The sequence below is a fragment of the Nannobrachium achirus genome (assembly GCF_963921795.1).
Source record: "Nannobrachium achirus genome assembly, chromosome: 15".
NCBI lineage: Eukaryota > Metazoa > Chordata > Actinopteri > Myctophiformes > Myctophidae > Nannobrachium > Nannobrachium achirus.
Genome location: NC_137822.1, coordinates 16,401,882 through 16,424,925, shown reverse-complemented (window position 1 = coordinate 16,424,925; position 23,044 = coordinate 16,401,882). Strand labels below are relative to the sequence as shown.

At 43.4% G+C, this 23,044-nt stretch overlaps 1 protein-coding gene across 3 annotated transcripts in view; it reads left to right on the top strand.

The window, feature by feature from the left end:
- Nucleotides 1-23,044, top strand: part of uhrf2 (ubiquitin like with PHD and ring finger domains 2) — a 49,333-nt gene that overhangs the window by 14,685 nt on the left and 11,604 nt on the right. For all 3 annotated transcript variants that reach the window (XM_080742667.1, XM_080742668.1, XM_080742666.1), the window contains exons 3-7: nucleotides 6,941-7,272; nucleotides 19,825-20,043; nucleotides 20,342-20,451; nucleotides 21,455-21,641; nucleotides 22,343-22,466. In XM_080742667.1, the coding sequence (XP_080598793.1) occupies nucleotides 6,941-7,272; nucleotides 19,825-20,043; nucleotides 20,342-20,451; nucleotides 21,455-21,641; nucleotides 22,343-22,466 (972 nt within the window). The remainder of the gene's footprint in view (nucleotides 1-6,940; nucleotides 7,273-19,824; nucleotides 20,044-20,341; nucleotides 20,452-21,454; nucleotides 21,642-22,342; nucleotides 22,467-23,044) is intronic.

The following is a 23,044-nucleotide window of genomic DNA, read 5'->3' as shown; positions in this document are numbered from 1 at the left end:
TTGTGTAGCCAGACGATCAGAGATCTCTGCTTAACACTACCTGAGCAACAAATCTACGCCTACTGTTTTGGAAACCAGTCCTCATACCATCCCAATATGAAGGACTTTCCTAAAGTCGTTGCATTGACTCTCCAATGGAGTTATTTTTTAAAACCTACAAATTGTCTCCACCCTGTTTACCCTCTGGCTCTGATCATCTGGCTATCCCGGACTATAATATCTGTTGATCATATAGACTTAAAGGGGAGGACCACCCATTTTCAATAATCAACTATATCATTATATGTTAATGTTGATGAGTGAACATTAGCCCAATTGCCCCTCATCCTGCTGAGCTGGGAACGGAGTTGTGACGATGTGGGGGTCATGTGACCAGTGACGTCGGCACGTTGTCAAATGCAGCCCGCCCCCATACATTTCAATGGGACATTTCCACCTCGGCAGAAACGGCATGACTTCATTTGAAATATAGAGCCTCAGTAATATTATGTACAAGGGCTATCTATGTCTTGTGAGCTAGAATACCGGTATGTATCCATGTGCCATTCAAAACAAGCAGGATCTACTATTACCGCTATTATTCCTTTGTTTACACGGTTAAACCAGGGAAGGGCAGAAATCATATGCCCATATTTGGTGGAATGTGATGACGTCTTTCAGCGAGTGATGAACAGCGCTCAGAAGAGGGAAGTCAAAGGCGAAAATCAAAACAATCAGCTCCTCACCATGCTCCTCAAAGGACATTCTTGGAGAAAGTTGGTTTCTCTCTCACTGTGTCTGTGCTTGTTTCTCTCTCTGTCCGCCTCGTTTCCTCCATATCAGCTCTGAGAGCGGCGCCGCGGCCGTTCGTCGCTCGTTTACTTGAAAGACGATACCACGTTCCTCCAAATATGGGCATATGATTTCCACCCTAGTTCCCTAGTTCCGTGTAAACAAAGGAATAATGGCGGTAATAGTAGATCCTGCTCGTTTTGAATGGCACATGGAGACATATTCTAGCTCACAAGACACAGCCCTTGGTACATAATATTACAGAAATGGCTGAAAAGGCTCTATATTTCAATTGAAGTCGCGCTGTTTCTGCCAAGGTGGAAATGTCCCCTTGAAATGTATGGGGCGGGCTGCATTTGACAACGTGCCGACGTCACTGGTCACGTAGCCTCGGAACCCAGCCTTTATTTGGCGATCGGTAGAAAAATAAAGCCTGTGTGATCATGTTAAAATCACTGTTATGGGAAGTGTAGAATTTCCCTAACCAATCAGAGTGGAGGCGTCGCACCGAATTTGTTGACGTCATGACGCAGCAGCGTTCTCTGCGCTGAGCAGAGGGGGGTGGGGGGAGGAGAACACATGCTATTGGCCGGAGACTCCCGGGTTGTGTAACCCCGCCCATCTGCCAGCATAGACTGTCCGCGTGACACTAGACTACATGGTCACGTGACCCCCAAATCATCACAACTCCGTTCCCAGCTCAGCAGGAGGGGGGGCACTTGGGCTAATGTTCACTCAATATTAACATATATAAATATAGTTGATATTGAAAATGGGTGGTCCTCCCCTTTAAGTTCTGATTCTCCTCCAATTCACATTAAGCTTTTTTACACACACATATGTGCGTAAGCTTTTTTACACACACATATGTGCGTGCTGCACCACACACATACACACACACACACACACACACACACACACACACACACACACACACACACACACAACCAGTGACACATGCTTTGTGTAATCATAATGATCGCCTATCGGGCTAGCCAACCTGCAGGGGGGCTGATGCTGCGAGTGCTGCTGCCAGACAGGCACAGGCCCAATTACACATTGAAAATGGAGGCTAGCCATGCAGGACCCATATATATGCAGGACCTGTATGTGTTTCTGGTTGCGTGGTTGCATCGTTGCGTGAGCTCCTGTGCTTCTCTGTGATCTGCCGCTTGGCTAGCCTAGCTATCTGGGGATTATATGTGTTGGACTGACTTTGTTTGTGCCAGTAGGCTAGTCTAGAAGCCAGGCAGACTGATGACTAAGCAGATGACTGGTAAATTGTTAGACCTCACAGGATGTCAAGAACACATACCTTTCCATGGTAGTAGGCATCTACTGCACTGCAGTTATTTTTCATTGATTTCGGAGAAGGCAATGTATGTTGTATTTAGCCAAACGATGTCAAAGGGCTTGATGTTTATTTCAGGACTGTAAATGCGTTTTCCTGAATAACGGCGTTATCGCAATTGTGGAGTATTTAATAGGGTGAAGGAGAATGAATGAATCCTTTATGGATCCCAGGGGTGCAGTTCTCTTCGATTAACACAGAGGTCTCAAGGGCATATTTGGAGCTGTGTGAAGCACAGGCTCCCTATACGTGGCTGTGTGGGTCTGTGTGTCTGTGTGTGTGTATGTAGCCTGAACTTCCTAAACTTCGGCACGCCACTAGTCCCACAGTTTTGCCACCACACACTCGCGCCATATGTCAAATCGACCGGCTTACTCGGGAATCGTGGGCTATTACTTTTCTAAGAGAAAGGTTCTATAGTTTAATTGATATTAATTTATTAGTGAATTAATTTTCCCCATTGACTTATAATGGGAATCGCAAAAACTCACATTCAATTATTTGTCTCTCGCAAACCATAGGGGCTAGAGTTTCAAGACTTGGAGAGGAGGTTCATAATGATTTCAAGGATTAAATGAAAAATAATTGTGTAATTTGGCCGCATGGTGGCGCCATAACACCCCACTTTACGTTTTGGCCTGTAACTCTTGAACCGTAGGTCGGAAAATTAAAAATATTTTTTCCCTGGATTCCTTGGGCCATGACGCATCTCCCCATATAGGCCACGCCCATTTGCGCCATGATAGATTGTCCGCCATCTTGAATTTTCTCCAAAACACACTTTTTGCTCCTTTTCCTACATATTTTCTTCAAATGTCACAAAAATCGGTACACATGATCCACACACACACACACACACACACACACACACACACACACACACACACACAGCTCCACTTCACACGGGTGTGATTTTTTACTAAACATGCTGCATATTGCCACCATGAAAAATCGGAACAGCTCTATGTTGATCACATAGAGATCATGTGTATCGATTAGCGTGAAACATTTTTGGAAAATCGTAAAGAGTATTATCAAAAAAATAGTTTTACATGAGTCCGCCTCCTTGGTGGTGCTGTAGAACAGGGGTTCCCAAACTTTTTTGTCTCAGGGCACCCCATGAATATTTCTTTAATCCGAGGCACCCCTACATTATAATTTTCACTCCCAGCACCTTATATTTATAGCATAATATTGTCGTTGTCGGGTAGAAACCTTGTATGTCTAAAACCGTTCGTTTTGTATTCTATCTATAAAAAACACTAAACCAGTGAAAACAGCAGATCTACAAGCACATGCTTGTAGATCGTCTGTTTTCACTAGTTTTGTGCGACAGTCTTGTATGATGAAGCAGGGCCTTGCTTTACCAAAAGATTACACATTTGAAACTTGGAGATACGAGGTTTCTGCCCGACAGTTACAATATTTCTGTGATTATGTTGCGAGGAAAACGTTGAGATAATATAGCCATGTTGGTTAGAACTGACTGAAAATAACTTTGTACTTCACGTTTAAAATGATAGTAAATATTTTTTCAAGTGTCCAAATAAATTCCAATATTATCAAATTATCTCCCGGCACCCTTGGACTGCCGTCACGGCACCCCAGGGTGCCCCGTCTCCCACTTTGAAACCCTCTGGTCTAGACAAGAGAGTATGCATACAAAGTTATCCACCGATCACTGCAGTTATAGTGCCACCATGAGGCTAACCTGAACATTTTCATTTTATTCCTTGGTTAGACAGGGTGCAAAACATATTCTCGGCCATGTCGAAAGGCATGGCGGAGACAATTAGAGAAATCTTGAGGGGAAAGTCCCAACAACATTTGCTTCTTTTCATTGACGAATAAAACCTCCTTGAAGTGAGGTGGCATTTATAAACTAAACAAAATCAGATTAGATGCAGTAAATGAACATTAGTCAAAGGGCAGATCAAGTGCAGTGCATCAAAAATGTTAAATGCATTTTGTCAGAGTTTCATTTTCCATTCCGGGGTAGTGGCCCGTTTTGCACAAAACAAATCATGAACGCAGTGTCTAATTGACGTTAAACTTTGAATGCACATTCTCACTAGGCCAAGGAAGAACTTTTACAAATTGGCCTCATGGTGGCACTATAACAGGTGGCAACACAGCCCTGGGTAGGCAACCCAGCTTGGCGGGGATCTGTGCTCCCGAGGAGGTCCCTGGACCGCACTTTGAGAACCACTGCACAAAAAACCTGCTTTTCCCACACGTATCATGCCTTTGCCGTAGCGGTTACCAGTCATGGTAAATAAACATATTGTTAAAAGGTGACTCTACACCAAACACTTATTCAGACTCTTTCAGACTGGCAGTCTATGGCAGTCTGTGTCATTTAGTTGGCACTAATCTCTCAAGAACAGAATGTAGCGCTACTCAAATTAAAAGGAACTTTTCTTTGACAATGGCTAGCCACAGACTAAGACTAAGCACAAACTAGATCGGCCGACAGAAATTGCGCATGCAAAGAAGTCTGACACTCTGCCAGTGTTGCCAGGTCTGCTTATTATATGCGACTTAAGGCTTGTAAATAATCATAGTTGTGGGTTTCTTATTTGGGCTTGCTCTCAGGATTATTTTTTAAAATAGCTGATGTAATGGGGCTCAAGTGGTGAAACTAATCTCGTTTGGGCTTGTTTTCATAGACCTGGTTGCTTGTTTGACTCACAGAATCTGGCAACAATCTCAGCTCGGACGTTAACAAACACAGAGCATTAGCGCTAGCTTTGCTTAGGAGTTGATCAATTGATATAGGAATTGAGATTGAGAATATGGTCTAATTCAAATGTGTGATGGGAAAATGTCGGTCCCATCCTATTTCACAGTACACTTTAAGACAGAATAAAGCCATAATAAGAAATAATGTGTTGGTAATTAGAGTTAATATATTTTATTAGACAGAAACAAAGACAGAATAGTTGAAAGAGCGAATACATTCTCTGGCACGGGCACCTGCCACGGAACTGCAGTGGCAGACACTGCCGCACGACAGTTCGACCAGCAGTCGCACTGCATCACCGGCGATAGGACCAGCAGTCCCGCCAGTAGGACCGGCAGGTCCCGTAGTGGTAAACTGCCTACCTACTATTCCGTGCGGCGGCCGCCGGTCCTACTACCGGGACTGCTGCCAGATAATGTATTCGCTCTTTCTGCTATTCTGTCTTTGTTTTTATCTAATAAAATAATATTGGTTCTAATTACAAACACATTATTTCTTATTATGGCTTTATTCTGTCTTATTATGTCTTAAAGTGTACTGTCGCAGTTACTGTCTGTCTGTCTGTCTGTCTGTCTGTCTGTCTGTCTGTCTGTCACTTCACATCACACTTTTCCCCTACTCATATCTCCTCCATTTGTGTGAAACATCTCTGTATCGTCTGAGAATGGCCACTGGGGGCGCCGTACTAATGCATTGTCAATGGAAGGTTTGGTGTTTTGTCGTTGCCGTGTCTCTTGGCCAAAAGACAAGCTGCGGTTGAGCTAGAGACACGGCAACGACAAAAAACCAAACAACCTTCCATTGACAATGCATTAGTACGGCGCCCCCAGTGGCCATTCTCAGACGATACGGAGAAGATGTTTCACGCATATGTGTGAGTCCAGCCTTAAAGACTTGGCCCTAAAATCACGCAAAGCGGTACACACACAGTATGTCTATAGTCATGTCATCAACATGGATCTGTCCCATTTAGCGCCAGGAACCAATGGCACTTACAGGCCTACTTGTGTATGCATGTGATTAGGGAGTCTTAATGGTTTAGGCTTGCTTCTGCGCCAGTAGCAGACTAGAGGAACACTCTGCAGTGGAGCGTTTACCCCCTCATCACTACAGACGGGTTGACGGCTAGCGAGGTCGGCAAACGAGCGAACATGCTCAGTTCTTCATCATACTTGCTACCGAGATCTGCAAACGACCGAAGGTGCTCAGTTTTTCATCAACGGGTTCCGTCTGGTCGGCACAGCGATATCGGCGGCAAGCGTCTCTTGCCGCCGAAAAAAAACCTGAAAATGACTTACCTCTGGACTTCATTGAATAGCCTAAACTCCCTTAAAGGAAAATTCCAGAATAAAACATATCCCCCCTTAATCAGCCTTTTATCACGTATGTACATACCTTGTATGATGGATTTCTGTCATAGTCGTCCCTGTTGCTACATCCCCAGGACTCCTCCAGATCTCTCCCCACAGCCAAAACGGGGGTAAATGCAGTCCTCCAAAAGCGCTAATTTTCACCGCTGCAAAGTTACTTTTTTCTTCATAAATCATCTATTTATAGTTCCAAAATACCTTGTAGCGCGCAGCTAATCCCCAAACAGCAGTCCACATCCTGAAATGTCGATGTTTACATTCAGAGAAGAAGAATGAAGCATCCTTTCACCCTTTAATAAGGCTTTTGATGTTAATATCATAGATTCCACTGCAACCAGCATCATTGAATAATAATAATCCTAATTCTGTCATTGACAATAAGCAATCCTATGTTTGAATGCTGTACACACGCACACATGGAGCTAAAATAATGATAGAAAAATATAAAGGATTTTCTTTTCCAACTTCGACTTTCCCTGGTGGGAGTCAACTTGTGTAATGAAGTCGACTGAGTCGACTTTTTGGTTAATGCCCTAACTCACCGGCATTAATCTAATGTTTGTGCTTTTCACCAACACACACCCCTGGTGCAGTACCTTAAGCAAGTATAGACAAATGACATTTCTCTTATTAACCTGTAAATCTTAAAATCATTAGTACATCTACTCGCCAGAGTATTATTGTTGTCTGTGTGTGTCTCCTCAGGTCAATGAATTGGTGGACTGCAGGGATGTGAGCCTCGGTGCCTGGTTCGAGGCCTGCATTGACAAGGTGACGCGAGCCCCCAAGGCACCGACACCCCCCAAAGGCAAGGTTGGCCGGCCTCCCAAAAGGACTAATGGCAAGCTGGAGGCTGGTCCCGGACAGACCCAAACCCAGAGTCCAACCACAACAACCACGGACAATAATGGAAATAATGTGGTTTTAAACTCAGACTGTAGTGGAGCCTCCACTTCTCAAACAGACTCTGCAGCAACGGCCAAAAGCTTGACTGCCGCCAACGGAGACGATGTTATTTACCATATTAAATATGAAGAGTAAGTGATGGGTCCTTTATGCCAGTGAAGGCTGCTTGTATAATTTCTTGCGAGCAGAGCTAGCATAAATGGATATGTGAAGGTCAAAATCTGGTAGCATTTCCTTTTGTAAACCTCATTCAGTTATATTCATATTTTACATGAAATTGCAGCGTTCTTTCGTTTTGCTTGACTCTGTTAACACAATTTAAGGCTATGTTCACAGTAGAAAGATGAATGAAATACGGTTTAGTGTTGGGGGCAGCAATAATAATAACCTTCAATATAGAGTATGCTTCTAAAAGGTTAGCAAGGTAGGGTGTGTGCGTGCGTGCGTGCTTGTGGGTGTGTGCTGCTTGTCACACATGAATTGGTGTGCGCTTGTGTCATGATGTGTGTCGTGCAAAGTTGTGGTAGAAATCTTGCTGCTGTCAGTAATGGTGGGTGGGCTTGTTGGAAACTGCAGTGGCTTTGGTCTTGCTGTTCAGGAGGAAGGAGAGAGGGGGTTGGTGTGTGGATGATGCTACAATTTGGACTCCTCTCTTTTGCTCCCCTTTTTCTCTAGCGAAATCGTTCAGAAGCAGCCGTTTCTATGGTAACCTAACCTGTGAGTTCTGGGAGCGTTACTTCTTTCTGTCTTTTTTATCTCTTTAATTGCTGTGAACATACAGTTTTGTGTGTGTGTGTGTGTGTGTGTGTGTGTGTGTGTGTGTGTGTGTGTGTGTGTGTGTGTGTGTGTGTGTGTGTGTGTGTGTGTGTGTGTGTGTGTGTGTGTGTGTGTGTGTGTGTGTGTGTGTGTGTGTGTGTGTGTGTGTGTGTAGGATTATATGGTTGGAATTATTATGGGTATAGCTATGGCTTATTGAGTAATAATGTTAAGATTTTAACTTGCCAAAACGACATTCTTTTTATTATAGTTTGTTTTTTCTGGCAGTACAACTGGGAATAAATCAGGCTTGTGTCCTCTTGACAAGCCAAGGCCACTAGCAGAAACCTACCAAAGCATTCTTATGGGAAGACCTTGCAGAAAGACTTAACCAACTGCTGTTTTTGACAGTCAAATCGTAAAGAAAACACATATTTATGCCCCCTCTTCTATTTTACCTTTTCCTAATTGCTTACAACGCCACCACCATTACACCACCACCATTACACCACCACCATTACAGGTGTCTTCCATTATTTACCAGACCAAACCCAGGCTGGATCTGATTGCATGTAGGGATGGGACGATACGCGATATTAACTTTCATCGTGATTAAAAAATACTCACGATAATCATATCGTGGAGAGTTCATTTATCGTGATATCGTCCTCCGTCATGCCCTGGGATTAATTCACTTTTTATTTGCTGAGCTGCATATCCACTACCACTTAAACCCTCTATAATTGGTAAAAGGTACCTATAACCTGATACTTCATACTTGATACATTTATTTTTACTCTCTAGCAGATGTTTTTGCCAAAAAACAGCAGATCTACAAGCTTTCATTTCATTTCAACCTTTATTTAGTTCTCGGTAACACACTGAGGGCTGGTGCCCTCTTTTTCAGGAGTGCCGAGATTACAACACATTTCAACAGATTTACAAAAACATAGTTATACAAAATACAACAACAATATGCAAGGGAAATGAGAATACATAGTATGTAAATAACACAAATGATCCAAAGAGATTTCTATAACATGAGTTATCAATATCAATTAAAACAGATACAGTTTTGATTTGCCAAAGTTGATATGTCCGATTTAAAACGTCCGAGGGGAACAAGAGAATTATACTTGAGTGAAGCCTGTAATGTATTCCAGGTATCTGAGGCACAAAATCTGAATGCAGTTTTCCCAAATTCAGTGGAGACAACTGGAGTCTCAAGGATCTAGATTGTCTATTTTTTGGCAAATGTTCCGCCCCAGGATAATGGATTTTGATTATCGTGATAATATCGTAAACCGCTATTTCTTTTGTCACAATAATCGTGATATGAAATTTTCATATCGTCCCATCCCTAATTGCCTGACACAAGAGTCACACCCCACACAGGACCCTGCATAATCAAAGCAGAAAACCCAAACTCCACAACATGATTGTTTTATTTTGGCCACGGACCTCTTTCTCAAAATATTTAGTTCCAGGGACCCCCCAGAAGTAAAATTTTAGTTACAAACGTTCGCTTTGAAAATACATATTCAAAGATTTGCACACATTTTCACCACTTTAAGATCTACAAGCTCGCAGCGCGGCACTCGGTGCCGCACTGTGAGCTTGTATATCTGCTATTTTTCACTGGTTAAATCATTCAATAATTCTAGGCCTAAATGGGTTAAGTACATTTTAATTTTTTATACCAATACTCTTGTACTTTTACTCAAGTACATTTTGAATTGCCAACTTTTACCTGTAACAGAGTATTTCTACATTGCAGTATTGATACTTTTACTTGAGTAAAACATTTCAGTACTTCTTTCCACCACTGGTAACGCGTGCCTCATACATAACCATGGTTTGGATGTTGCTAGGAGGATCTCCTTTCCACTGCTTTCTGGCACCAGGGTTGCAAGCCTCTCAGATCTGGTTTTACAGTTAAGCTATGGCTCAGCGGAACATATTTAGCATGCTCATACTGCGGAGAGCAACAAATATAGACATAAAATTTGACTTGCGTCGTATGTTAATGCAGTGTGTAATTCATGCAATTTAGTCGCCATGTTTGTCATTACAGATGATGTGCAGATGGTATACGTCATGTGCCATGTAACATTGTCATTTCAGCCTGCTGGTAGCCGTGGCTCCATATATTGGAACAAATCATTCTATTTAACCCATTTAGGCCTAGAATTATTGAATGCTTTAACCAGTGAAAAATAGCACTGCGAGGTTGTAGATCTGCTATTTTTTTTTTTTGTTTGTTAGAATATGTGCAAATCTTTGAATATATGTATTTTCAAAGCGAACGTTTGTAACTCAAATGTTGCTTCTGGGGGTGGTCCCTGGAACTAAATATTTTGAGGTGGGGGTCCGTGGCCAAATAAATATCATTTTGGGGGTCCTTCAGGTAAAAACCAGAGCTACTGTTGTAAACCCAGCCCCTCATTTGTTTCTAATTTGCTTAGCCTCCACCTCCATCTGCAGCTGGCTTACTGTTCTGGGGTTGCTCACTCAGTGCTCTCACTCTGCCTCCCTGTATAGTCATTTCCTTCTTTTATTCTATCAACATTTTTGCTATCAACTTGTCCAAGGAGAAGTCTTAACGTTCCTGGATTGCACTAAATATGTGACGTTATAGACTGCGAGGACCCAAGCTTCGTCCCTTCTATCAAGGAAACAAAATACTATTTTTAATGGCGATGGTCCTGTCTGTGGCTGTGAAGAAAAGCCCAGATCAATCTTGGCTTTGCCTTTGCCACAAACCACAAACCAGCCCTGGCCCGCGCCGTTCCCCCGTTGCCCAGGTCTCTCTCCCCGGGCAGGGAGCAGACGGTGTCCCCGCCACCCATGGAGCTTCCCTCCTCCCCGGCCGAGTCGCAGCGCCGCTAAGCGGCCGCCGCTGGCCTCCTGCTGCTCCCCGGCCCGCAGGGGGTCCATGCCGGTCGGACCCCCTTCCCTCCTCCTCCGTGTCCGTGATAGACCGCCTCTCCTATCGCTGTCCCACCCCCGGTTTTCCCCTCCCTGTCGCCGGCTTGAGAGAGCTTCACAGCCCGCCTCTTCTGTCACTGTTCGCGGCTAGAGTGAGTAAAACACCCCGGTCCTTATCCCCGGCTATATAACAGCCTATAAACCAGGCTATATTCTTTTCTTCACTGCATACTACGTATCTCTCACGCCGAGACGGTGCACCTACGTCGGGCAACTACGCTCGGTCTGGTCGCTCGACCGGCTCCTCTTCCTCCTGGTTGGAGCGTTTTCATCTGCACCGCAGATGGTACATTATCGCCATAATAAATAAATAAATGGGCTGTTAAATTTCATACATTTTTATACATTATACATAAATACAATGCGGGTGGGGTTGATTGTCTAATGTAGATTAACGTTCTCTAATGTCTGGTCTAGCAACGGTCGCCCTGTGTCATTTGACAGTAGGCTTATATCATACAACATAGGCCTACAGTAGGCTATAATCAGAGCTGCAACATTATCCTATTTTTAATTGGCCCAATATATTTGTTGTCAACGTTGGAGAGGAGAGGAAAAAACCCCACTAGATGCGCCACTGAGCAAACAAAGGCCGTTTTGGTATTGCAGCTTGAGAGCCTAATAATAGCACAGCTAGTAGAAACAAAAGCAATGGTCAGAGTGTGTGTTTGAGGGTTAAGACCTGTCTAAGACTCAATTTTGAGCATATATTTATACAAAAAATATAGTTTTAAAAGCATGGTGTAGGCCCTTTAACCCTCTAAGGCCCAAATATAGAAATACTTGAAATAAAAAAATTAAAAAAATCAGATGGTGTTGTAGGAGTCCTAATAAGAGGAAATTGTATTTTTTTTTTTTCAAAAAAATGTTTTTGTAAGGTTTTATAGCCATAAATCATAAATCACAATAATAACATATGTACATGTTCTAGACATTCTAATGATCACCAAAAAAAATAGTACAGGCATTTTACTTATGTTTTTGTGAGGAATAGCTTCCATGAAAAAGTGAGATGTTGTTCGTCAAAACTCTGGAATGTCAGCGCGTGTGGCGGGTGTGAATGTCAGCCCCTGTGGGGGGTATTTATATGCAAATATTGCAATACTAAACAATAGAATCCAATGGTGATGTTTAGGTGGTAGGGGGAGCTAAAATGAAATGATTTAAACCTTTTTTTGGATAAAATACAAACGTTGTAATAGTACAACAGTGGGCCTTAGAGGGTTAAGTGAAAAGGACCTTTTCTTTGACGATGGCTAGCCAGATTGCTGACATAGAAACATGGGTTTTTCAAAAAAATCTTAGAAGGATTCAAAAGACACTTATAAAAACGGGTCAAAATTCAAATTTTCACAATTTTTCAAAAATAGCAGATCTACAAGCTCGCAGCGCGGCACTCGGTGCCTCACTGTGAGCTTGTATATCTGCTATTTTTCAATAGTTAAAGCATAAAATAATGATACACAATAGTGTGTACCCGTTTTGAATGGGTTTTAAGATGGCTGTTGCCTACCTCCTTATACAATTGTGTTACTGTACCATTTTGCATCAATAATATAAGATGAAAGATGAGGGCTGGTACAGCCCTGCTTTAGGCCGGATACTGAGGGCAATGACAAATGCTGGGCAATAATGTGTTTATTAAATACTTGTATAGTAGCCGTATTTTGCCATCATGGCAGGGGTTGACAGAACTTGGCACTAAGGTCTCAGGCTGCACTCAGACTGGAACGCACTAAGTTGTGTGAGAGTTGTGTGGGGGAGGCGCGACCGAGTATTTCCCGGTGAATCTGTGCGCAACGGTGGGGGCTTGGGAGTGTGGGGGACACCAACCACTGACTATTGCTGATGATGGAGAGGTTATATAGCGTAGCTTTTATGTATTATGTTATGTAATGTAATCTTGCCGATTTAGTAAGAGACTCGTCGCCAATTGCAAGATATTTAAAAGTTATTTGGGGCCATGATGATATCCTTTCTTCCCACAACAAGGATTTATATTGTCTGTGTTATTGTTTACAACCACAATTATTGTCGTGTGGCAAGATCGCGGTTCACTAGTTTTTAGTAGGCTATAGACTCGAGGTGGGTGAAGCCTTTTCAGAAGTTAATTTAATGTTTTCCATTTAATGATTTCCTTTATCCTCATCTAATCTTGCGCTAATGCACACAACTGTTTTTGCCATGTTTTAAGGCCGTGTATGCTTTTCAGAAGTTAATTTAATGTTTTCCATTAAATTATTTCCTTTATCGTCATCTTCAGCTAATGCACGCAACTGTTTTCTCCAGGTTTTAAGGTCTTATTTTAGTTGTTTCTCATAAGCTCGCAACCCTTGGCTCCCACCTTTGCACACAGATTCACCGGGAAATACTCGGTCGCGGGGGAGGCGGGGGGCAGAGACAGCACAATGCATTCCGGATGGAAGTCTAGTGGTTTGAAGTCTAGTGCGTGTTGTGTGCTTGTTGGATGGTGCTCTGTGCAACCACAGGACTCTCACTAGACTTCAAACCACTAGACTTCCATCCGCAATGCATTGTGCTGTCTCTGCCCCCCGCCTCCCCCACACAACTCTCACACAACTTAGTGCCTGTCTGTCTGTGGGAAACCTCAGAGGCACTTGCTCATTGGGCACGTACAGGTCAGTTTCTACTTTCCCAAAGGTCACTTGCCCACATCGTAAATCGTCCATTATAAAATGATGATGGGTAACATTGTATTTACCGCTCAATTTAACACTTATTTTTTCACTTTCTAGGGCTGTGTGACGATAAATGTCATACCTAGATTTTTATGCCAAATACCTACATAGCTTTGAATATGACTATGGGTTATTTTTTATTTTGAAGTGTAGCAACAGTGAAAACGGCACATTATACGTAAACAGTACTCTTGTTTTACAATCCACAGACCAAGAGACAACGGTCTGGCCACATTCAGGTGTTTAGACGGATATCTGGTGTTGTGTTTATAGACTGTTGCATCCCCTCTCAAATAAGCACTGACCTGATTGGGCAACCTGAAAGCAAACTCCACCTGCCCCAACATCTTTACCTGCCAAAGGCAGGTGGGCAACCCTTAGTGTCAACGCCTGTTTCTCAACAGGCCTGAAAATGAAGGCCCGGCCCTAACTGGGCCGGCTCGACTAATAGGCATAATTGGCATAACCCTAACCCCCAAAATCGTCGGGTTGGCTATGGTCTGGTTTGGGAAGAATTTGAGAACTCAATCACAAGTTACTCTCGTTACTTGAAATATATTTCATACATTTTAGGCCCTACCCTACCCTAAATGTCTGGTCGGGTTCGGGCAGAATTTGAGAACTCTACTGAGTATTATCATCACAAAGACGGCGAGAAAGGCATTTGATCAATCAACAACACTTTTATGGACCCATTTGCTTCTATTTGTACACTCTCAAAGTTACAGACCCATAAGGGTCCTTTTAGACCCCCTGGTGCTCCCTGGACCTCACATTGAGATGGAGTGATTTAGACAGCTGCTAGGTTTGATGTTAACCTCTTATCCTAGTTACTTTGTAGCACTTCATTGATTTATCTGATCTGAGTGATCTCTATTTATGTGACCAGTTTACCCTGTTGCCCAGGATTCATGCCACTTAGTCTGATCCTGCACTCTGAAATGTGCTCTGCCTAAATAAATAGGCCTAAATTGCTAAATGCCTGAAGTGTAACTCCATTGTTAGTACATCAGATATACTGTTGCATTTATCAGCATAATTCCTCATTGTAATGAATGTGAACTTTGGGATCTTGCAAATGTATTTCTTTTAGAATCACCACCCCTGAACATTTGGCGTCACTTTTTTTGGTCTACACAGAAAATGTGTTCTACAGTTGCTCACACAAGGGATTTTAATTAGTTTAGAAATCTAGATTCACACAGTGCAACTAATCATAGTAGTGAAACTCTATATAGAAATGAATATATAGACATCACCAGAAAATGACAAAATCTACCAATTTCAACACATTATTGCATAGCACCATTTTGTCAATTGTATTTGTTTCATAGATTTATTCTTTGGTCAATGAATAAATCCTGTGGCAATTGCGATAAATTAAACGACCACTCTCGTATTCACCGCAGTCTACCACCCACAGTGAGGAGCTCGCGTTCTGTAAAATCTGTTAATTCATATTGAATTAACACTCCAGATATTGCTGTGTGCTGCACTTCCTAATCTCCTTTTTTGTAAGATTCTTAAGGCTGATTAAATGGATGCATTTAAAAGCCTTGTAATTTACCATTAAGGACTCATTCACACATTAAGCAGGAGTTAAGACAAGACTGCATACACACTGCTCCTCTGCAGTAGAGTAATTGGAGTATATTCAGATGTACAGGCTCAGCAACTTTCCAAACCTGTTACTCAAAAAGTACTTTAGAACAAAGGATGCATAAAGACTCCTGATAATGATGAATGTCCCCCAGTTGCAAATGAAACATTCAGTGTGTGATTATTGTCTCCAACAGCCGAAAGGCATGGAGAGAGACTATGTTTTCGCCTCCGTCCGTCCTTCCGTGCATGTGTCCGTGTGTCCAGCTAATCTCCGGCGCCGTTGGCCCGGTCGCTGCCAAACTGTGCACACACACTCCCTTTTTCACATGGGCCTGTTCTAGCGCCACCAGGAAGCCGATTTTTGAAAAACTAACTTTTGGCCAGTACTCCTACAGATTTTGTCCAAAAATCACACAAATTGGTAGACAGTATCTCTACAGTCATGTGATCGACATGGATCTCTCCGATTTTCCATATTCCATCCTGATTGGCTAAAACTGGCTTCCAAAGTTTGCAGGATTGGTCCGTTTTAAATAAATTGCTTGAAATCATGAACGCAGTGTGCGATTTTGGTGAAATTGTGCATGCATAAATCAGCCTCATGGTGGCGCTATCCACAAGTTTCCAAAGTCCCATCGTGCATTGCGCAGAAGGTGTGCGGCGGTTTCCGGCGTCGCAGCCGAGAGTGATCTACAAGCTCACAGCCGTTGCATTTGCAACGCGACGTGAGCTTGCATGTCTGCTGTTCTCCGGAAGTGTCCCACACATAATTCTACAGTAAATTATCGCGGAAACAGGTGGTTAACAGGCCGATTCGTGTTTTTACCTACAGTATAACAATGATCAGAGGATCAGTGTGCAACTTTGTATGTGCAATCCTTAGAGGTCAAGGACAAACCTTTGCCCTGCATTTTTCATATCTTGACATTTTGTCATATTATTCCTTGAGATTTTATCCAAATATCATGCAAACACAGTATCTCTATAGTCATGTGATCAAGTCGGATATCGGACAGATATTTCATATTCCAAACTAATTGGCTAACATTGGCTTCCAAAGTGTGCAGGATTGGTCCATTTTGAACAAAATGAGCACAGCTTGTGATTACAAATTCTGGACGCACATTCCCACTAGGTCAAGGAACAAAACAAATGCCTTCTTTTCACATTGGCCTGTTTAAGCGCCACCAGCAGGTTGACTTTTGCCAAACTATTTTTTGGAACAAAATGCCTCAAATCATGCATGCAGTGTCACATTGCTGTTAAAGTCCAAAGAAGAAGACATGGCATCCTTTTCACATTTAGCGGCATCAGGACCTACCTTACCTGGTGGAGACCTGTGCTCGTTAGAGCACTGCTTCTAGTTATTATTATTTTTCTCACTTGGATATCACCCATCTCACTGAAAGCATGCCCTCCTGCAGCCTGCTCCTATCTCCAGAGTCTCAGCTAGTGTCAGTGATGATAGTTCTGTTTGTTGACTTTTTCCCCCCTTCTCAGATTCAAGATTTACTTGATTTGTTTTAGATGAATTGCCATAACCTTACCATTATTGCATTGTCATCTTACTCAATTATCTATTCATTAGCTCACATGATGGTCAGTGTAGCAGTGGGTTCATGCATTATTTCAGCTCCACTGTAACTGTGTTGCCTGTAGGGCAAATTGGTACAGTGTACAATAGTACAGTCAGTGTGGGAGAGAGCTTGTGTGGTCTTCAGCTAGGTTCCCTCAACTCCTTTGTGTGTCACCTCTGTTTCCCTTCTGTTCATGCTGGGTTTCATCGTGTTCCAAGACTTGTGCTCCTCTCCTATGGTGTGTGTTTGTGTGTGTTACTCCTTGTACCCCCATCCAGAGCCCCAGTAATCCTTTGGGCCTAAAAAAAAAAAGGAAATCTTTGCCCCATGCCCCAGTTTCGTTTTCATGTAATACACCGTTTGTCCCAATGGCCCTACTAACCAGATCAGCAGGCCCGCTCACTTTTATATTCATGTTCTTAACAGGAACACTACACGTTAATTACTATCACTATTCTTTGATGTAAATAAGCTAGATTTAACAGTAATTCTTCCTCTGGTGTTGGCAGGGTGAATTTAATTGTATGAATTGAATTTAACACTATTACAGGCTTTCACAAACAAAGGGGGGTAAAGTAAGATAACATTTCAATTGCAATTGACCACTTTCAACCTGGTATTCCTTTTTTTGTGCATGTCATGAAATCGTAAATGTAACCCTTTTCAAAAATAGTATAAAATGGCAGAAGCTCACAATGGATCGCATCACACTGTGAGCTTGTAGATCTTCCATTTTCGCTATTCGCTGTACGGCAACAAAATATATACAGTAAGTTGGTTAATATTCTCCTGAAGTTTAGAGTTCACACTTTGAGCCCAGTCACAACTGACCCTGGAAGGGTTGTGCTGGACCGGTACAGAATTTCAGAGGAAGCACTTGAGCCAGACTCTGTCTGGGGAGGGGGAGGGGGGGGGGGATCGAACACGTACACTGCTGTTCTCTTTCGTGCTTTGCTCTCGGCCCCTCCCACTGTGCAAGGGGGTTTCTGAGTTGCCTGCAAGGCTTTCTTTAATTAAACTTCCATCTAATGCATTGTTCTCACTGTAGGCATAAGCCTCCATATTGGCTAGTAAGGAAGTGGTCGATTAATATTTGAGTTACTTTAGGCCTGTATATTATTTGTGAGGGAATTAGTTACAGGCCAGAAAACTGGTTCTTTCCAGTTAGCCCTCACTGCATTCACATTTAGACAAATATATTACACAGAGGGTGTCTGGGCTAGCCTGATCTCAGACTCAGCTCACGCAGTAGTCTGAAACTGTGCCTATTCTGAGCGATTTACGGGGGAGGGACTTTTTTGCGAGCGTGCACGCGCGCGTCCGATCACAGCGCACGGTGATCGAGACGCACGGTGGACGCGACGCACGGTCGCGGAGTGTGTGTGTGATTGTGTGTGTGTCTCTGTCTGTGCCAGTGACTGCTTCCACACAGAACTGCGACCAGAAACATGTAATCAACATTAACAGCTTGGTGAAATCAACGCGCCTGCGTGTGTGTGTGTGTGTGTGCCTTCCTCAGCCTGCCTGTGTGTGTGAACTTCGTTTGAATCGTTTCAACTGCTGCGCAGATTGGATATTCGTTAGACCCACCCCCAACCCCCGCCCTCATTGGACGGGCCGAAAATAAATCCCGATTCATGTACTCAGCTCCAGACCAGAGAAAGAGTCCACTCTGAGAGTGGGCGGGGTCTATGGTCTGGAAGTAGGCTATGTCCGGGCAGCAAAGGGGTAAAGTGCCGACCAGGATGGCGGGGATTTTGTGGCTCGATTACTCCATGGTGCGTCTGGCTTGGCTGGGCGGTGGAGCGAATACAATTGCCTGTGTTTGCGGGTGGGAAAACGGTAGGGGCGGGAGAGCAGGGAGTGGAACTACATCCACCTGTTGCTTCTGATGATGATGATGATAATGATGAAGATTGCCTCCCACTTTCTCCCTCTCAATCTAGATCATACATGGGCAACTGGCGGCCCGGGGCCCCCACCTTCACTTAATGCGGCCCACAGGTTGATATTGGAGTACTGATATATTGTTGATTTCAGCTGTTACAATTCCAAACATGGAAAAAATTACCGGCTTTAATTACTTCAGTCTATATTAGTAGCTAAATGACTAGTATTAAAATGTTGTAGTATTTTTTTTTATGTCCAGTGTATTTGTATTTAAGTTCATAAAGTACAATAAGAACATATAAATGCATTTGAAATTTTAAAACAAAAGAAGAAAAAAAAGATACTTTTCGGGATACCAATTCAAAAATAGTAAAAATAGCCGATCTACAAGCTCAAAACGTGTCGCCCTGTGGCGCGTTTTGAGCTTGAAGAGGTTTTCCTTGTTTGGAATTCCGTACGGCGAATCAGCTTTCAACTCGATGACTTCTGGGCTTGTGAGCAGCGTGGGTGGGGTTTTCCCAGAACTCATTCCAAGTAACCCAGCGCCGCCGCCGTACCGTACGCACATTCCCAAACATAAACATCGCATTGCCCGCCGCAGTAACATGCGATTGTATCGATCTCGCTATGAAACATCAGTAGCAGACATGTTTTGTTTATGTAGCAGACATGTTTTGTTGTGTTTGATTACTAGTTCGTAGCGCTCCTATTCTGCCTGTTTCTTTGGTTAGCAAGTAGCAAGCAACAGGCTAGCCAGTAGCCACTAGCCAGCCACATAACAACTCACTAGCCAGTAGCCACCAATAACAACTACATCATCTGCTTTGCTACTGTTGTGATTGGTCAGGCGGTGAACCAATCGCAGAAGACTGCCTCTTTGGCAACGCCCATCCCAGAAACTGCTGTGGACGAAAGCATTTCAGACTGAATAATGGGGTGAAACGAAATGTCAATTCAGGCTGAGTGTCAGGCTAGATCAGACGATGGTTTGGATGTGATGGGTTATGACAATTATCCGTTAACTGTTGCTCAAACCTCCCAAGAACAAGAATAGACGCGAGTATATGAGGAAACCAGCAGATATGAGAATGCATGTGATGATGAAGACCGGTAATTGTATAGTTAGATTTAACCCGCTGTGTTCCGTCTCTGCCCCTTACCCTTCCTGTAGCTATCCAGAGAATGGCGTGGTGCCGATGAGACCGGTGGATGTGCGGCCGCGGGCCAGAACAATTCTGCGATGGGACCAGCTAAAGGTGGGCCTGAACGTGATGGTGAACTACAACATGGAGATACCCGAGGAGAGGGGTTTCTGGTTTGACGCTGAGGTTCAGTCTCTGAAACAGACGTCCCGGACTAACAAGGAGCTCCGCGTCAAAATCCTGCTAGGGTGAGGTGGGACGGTGGGAAGGTGGTGACGGCAAGTGGTCTGTGGAACATTGTTCACTTCCTGAAGTTACTCAAATTAAAATGTCATTGCAGATTTGTGCTAACTTTTTTTTTACTAATCATAGGCACCGCACCTCTCTAACTTCCTTACATCTTCCTTCATCACTGCATTTATCTCCTTCTCCCTTCTTTCTCCAATTTCTTGGTACGTGCGTGCGTGCGTGCCTGCGTGCGTGCGCGCGCACCCACACACACACACATACACACCCTCTATCATTCTCTTTGGCTCTCATCCGCAGGAGTCCAGGGGATGTTATAGGGGATTGTAAAATTCACTTTCTGGATGAAGTCTACCAGGCGGAGAAACCAGGAGCTCGTGCCCTTTCTGCTGCTGATGGACCATTCAAAAGTATGACACTCCCAGAGCACAGACATATAGTAGGCACATGGGCCACTATGCATGGCACAATAGTCACACATTTCTGATTTAGGGTCACAATTAAAGGTAGGGAGGAGGTGGATTTTGAGGCTTAATCAAAAAAACTAAATGCGCAAATGGGAAATGGAAACACTAAGCGAATATGTTTTGAATTAAAATGCATTGAACTCGCATGATATCGATTTGGCTGAAGGGAGCTCCTAACTTGTTGGTGCTGTGTTCCCAACTGCTGTACCTTGCATCGGATGTTTTTTTTTACGGCGCTGTTGTGTGCAAGCCTAAGTAAATCCTGGCTAACACTTCGTCGTCGTCACACTGCGTTGTGTGCTAAAAGTGGCCGATCTACAAGCTCACAGCACCTCGCATCCGCGGCGCGTTGTGAGCTTGCAGATCGGTCACCATCCAGACGCAGAAACTTGCTGGTTGAGACGTCGATTCGAGGCGGACACAAGCTGTCTGTCAAGTCTCGGTTTCGGTCTGAAAAAGATCATTCCGATCCCAGGCTCTCTGTGCACTGTGTGCAGGCCCGCGGGAAGTCATTTATAACAGGTCTCCCAAGAATCGCATTTCATCAGTGGATGGAAACGGGCTATATTCGCTTTTTATTTTTTTGAATTTCTGACAATTCGCTTCCTATTTTCGAAAAGCTTTATGGAAACGCAGCTAATGTTATGCGTTGTGAGCTTGTTGGTGGACTATTTTCAGCTTGTGACACCGGCATGCAACTAAGTATAATTGCCTGGCTACAGTATGTAATTTTTAACCTGTCTATTTTTTTCTGCAGTATGCTTTGTCTGTTCTATATAATGCAGTCATTTAAATTCTTTATAAATGTCTGCATGTATGTGCAAATAATAGGAAGCCATGCCATTCCTTGCAGGCTATAATGGCCTGCGATGAATACGATGCACTTACAAAAATGTTCACTTTAAAATTAAAATGCTGGTTGTGCGTGCGTGCTTTCTCTCTCCAGGAAAGAGTGGCATAGAGTGTAAGCACTGCAAAGCAGACCCAGATGTGGAGTGTCGCTTCTGCTCGTGCTGTGTGTGTGGTGGCAAGCAGGACGCTCACATGCAGCTGCTGTGTGACGAGTGCAACATGGCCTTCCACATCTACTGTCTCAACCCCCCGCTAGCTACCATCCCTGATGACGAGGACTGGTGAGGCCTGGCTTCCCTTCCCTATTCTGGGCACGTTATTCTCAAAAATAGCCTAGGCCTATAATTCTTAACCACATGAATCCTAGCGTCCCTATTCCGAGCCGAGGCGAACGTTCAGCGAAAATGGCAGATCTACAAACTTACAATGCATCGCAACGTGTATATGTAATTTATACGTACAGTATCAAATTGGGCTCAAATTGCCTAAGCTCGCTCCTGCCAACACGAACCCTAGTGTGTAGTTTCTCGATTCTACATGCTCACGTGTCGCCATGCAATGCTTTGTGAGCTTGTAGATGTGCTTTTGTTGCTGAGGATATTTGATGCAGAGGGATAAAGGAGTGGACTTATTACAGAGTTAAACTAGCATTCTATGTACCGTATGTGATTACCTTGGTTATTGTCGCACTGGATAAGAGCCTCTGCTAAATGCCTAAATAGAGAATGAAAATAGAGGATCTACCAGCACAACACATTGTGATGAATACAACAGTGTCATGCTTAAGTGAATTTAAATTAAGATTGATTGGATTGTTCTGTGCGTACACACAAATGCATGAACGAGACTTTTATCGAGAGCAGAGCCGATTCATCAGAGCAGAGCCCTGTTTTTAGATCTTTAAAGCCCTTTGTTAGGCCTTTTCATCTTAGCTTTGTCAGAGCTAATGACGGCACGAACTGAGTTCCCTATGTTCCTTCAGGTACTGTCCCACCTGTAAGAACGACACGAGTGAAGTGATAAAAGCAGGAGAGAAGCTCAAAGCCAGCAAGAAGAAAGCCAAAATGCCCTCTGCAACGACTGGGAGTCAAAGGGACTGGGGGAAGGTGAGTCGCTGTCTTTAACAACCGAAAGTACCACTTGATAGAGACAAGACTAGTTATGAACCCTCCCCCCCCTTGGTAAACTGAACACAAATTGCCTCTGTACTTCTTCTTCTATTCTGATATCTATGAGCAGAATGAGATCATATAAGTGTGGGGTAAGAATACCCTATTAGGTGTATTTCTTCATAAAATGTTTCACGCGAAACGCGCAATTGAGTGTAATGGACGAAATTTCTTGTGCACACTGTCAGTAAGCCCAAGGAAGTAACTCCCAGATGGATTTTCTTTCTACTTTTTAGAACAAACTTTGCCCAAAATTTTATTTGACTGATGTCATATTCAAAAATGTTGTTGACTGATGTCATGTTCACTGATGTCATAGATGACCTGACATAATAGAATAGCCACAAGACATCTGAGATGGACTTGGAAGCCACGTTGTTAATAAACCCTGTTTGTTTCCAACACCATCTCCTCTCATCACAACGGGATGGGATTTAGGTTTCCCTCTAAGACTTAATTATCCCTTTCTAGCTGCCAAGCTGACAGCTTTGGTACTCCAAGCAGTGTATTTAAAT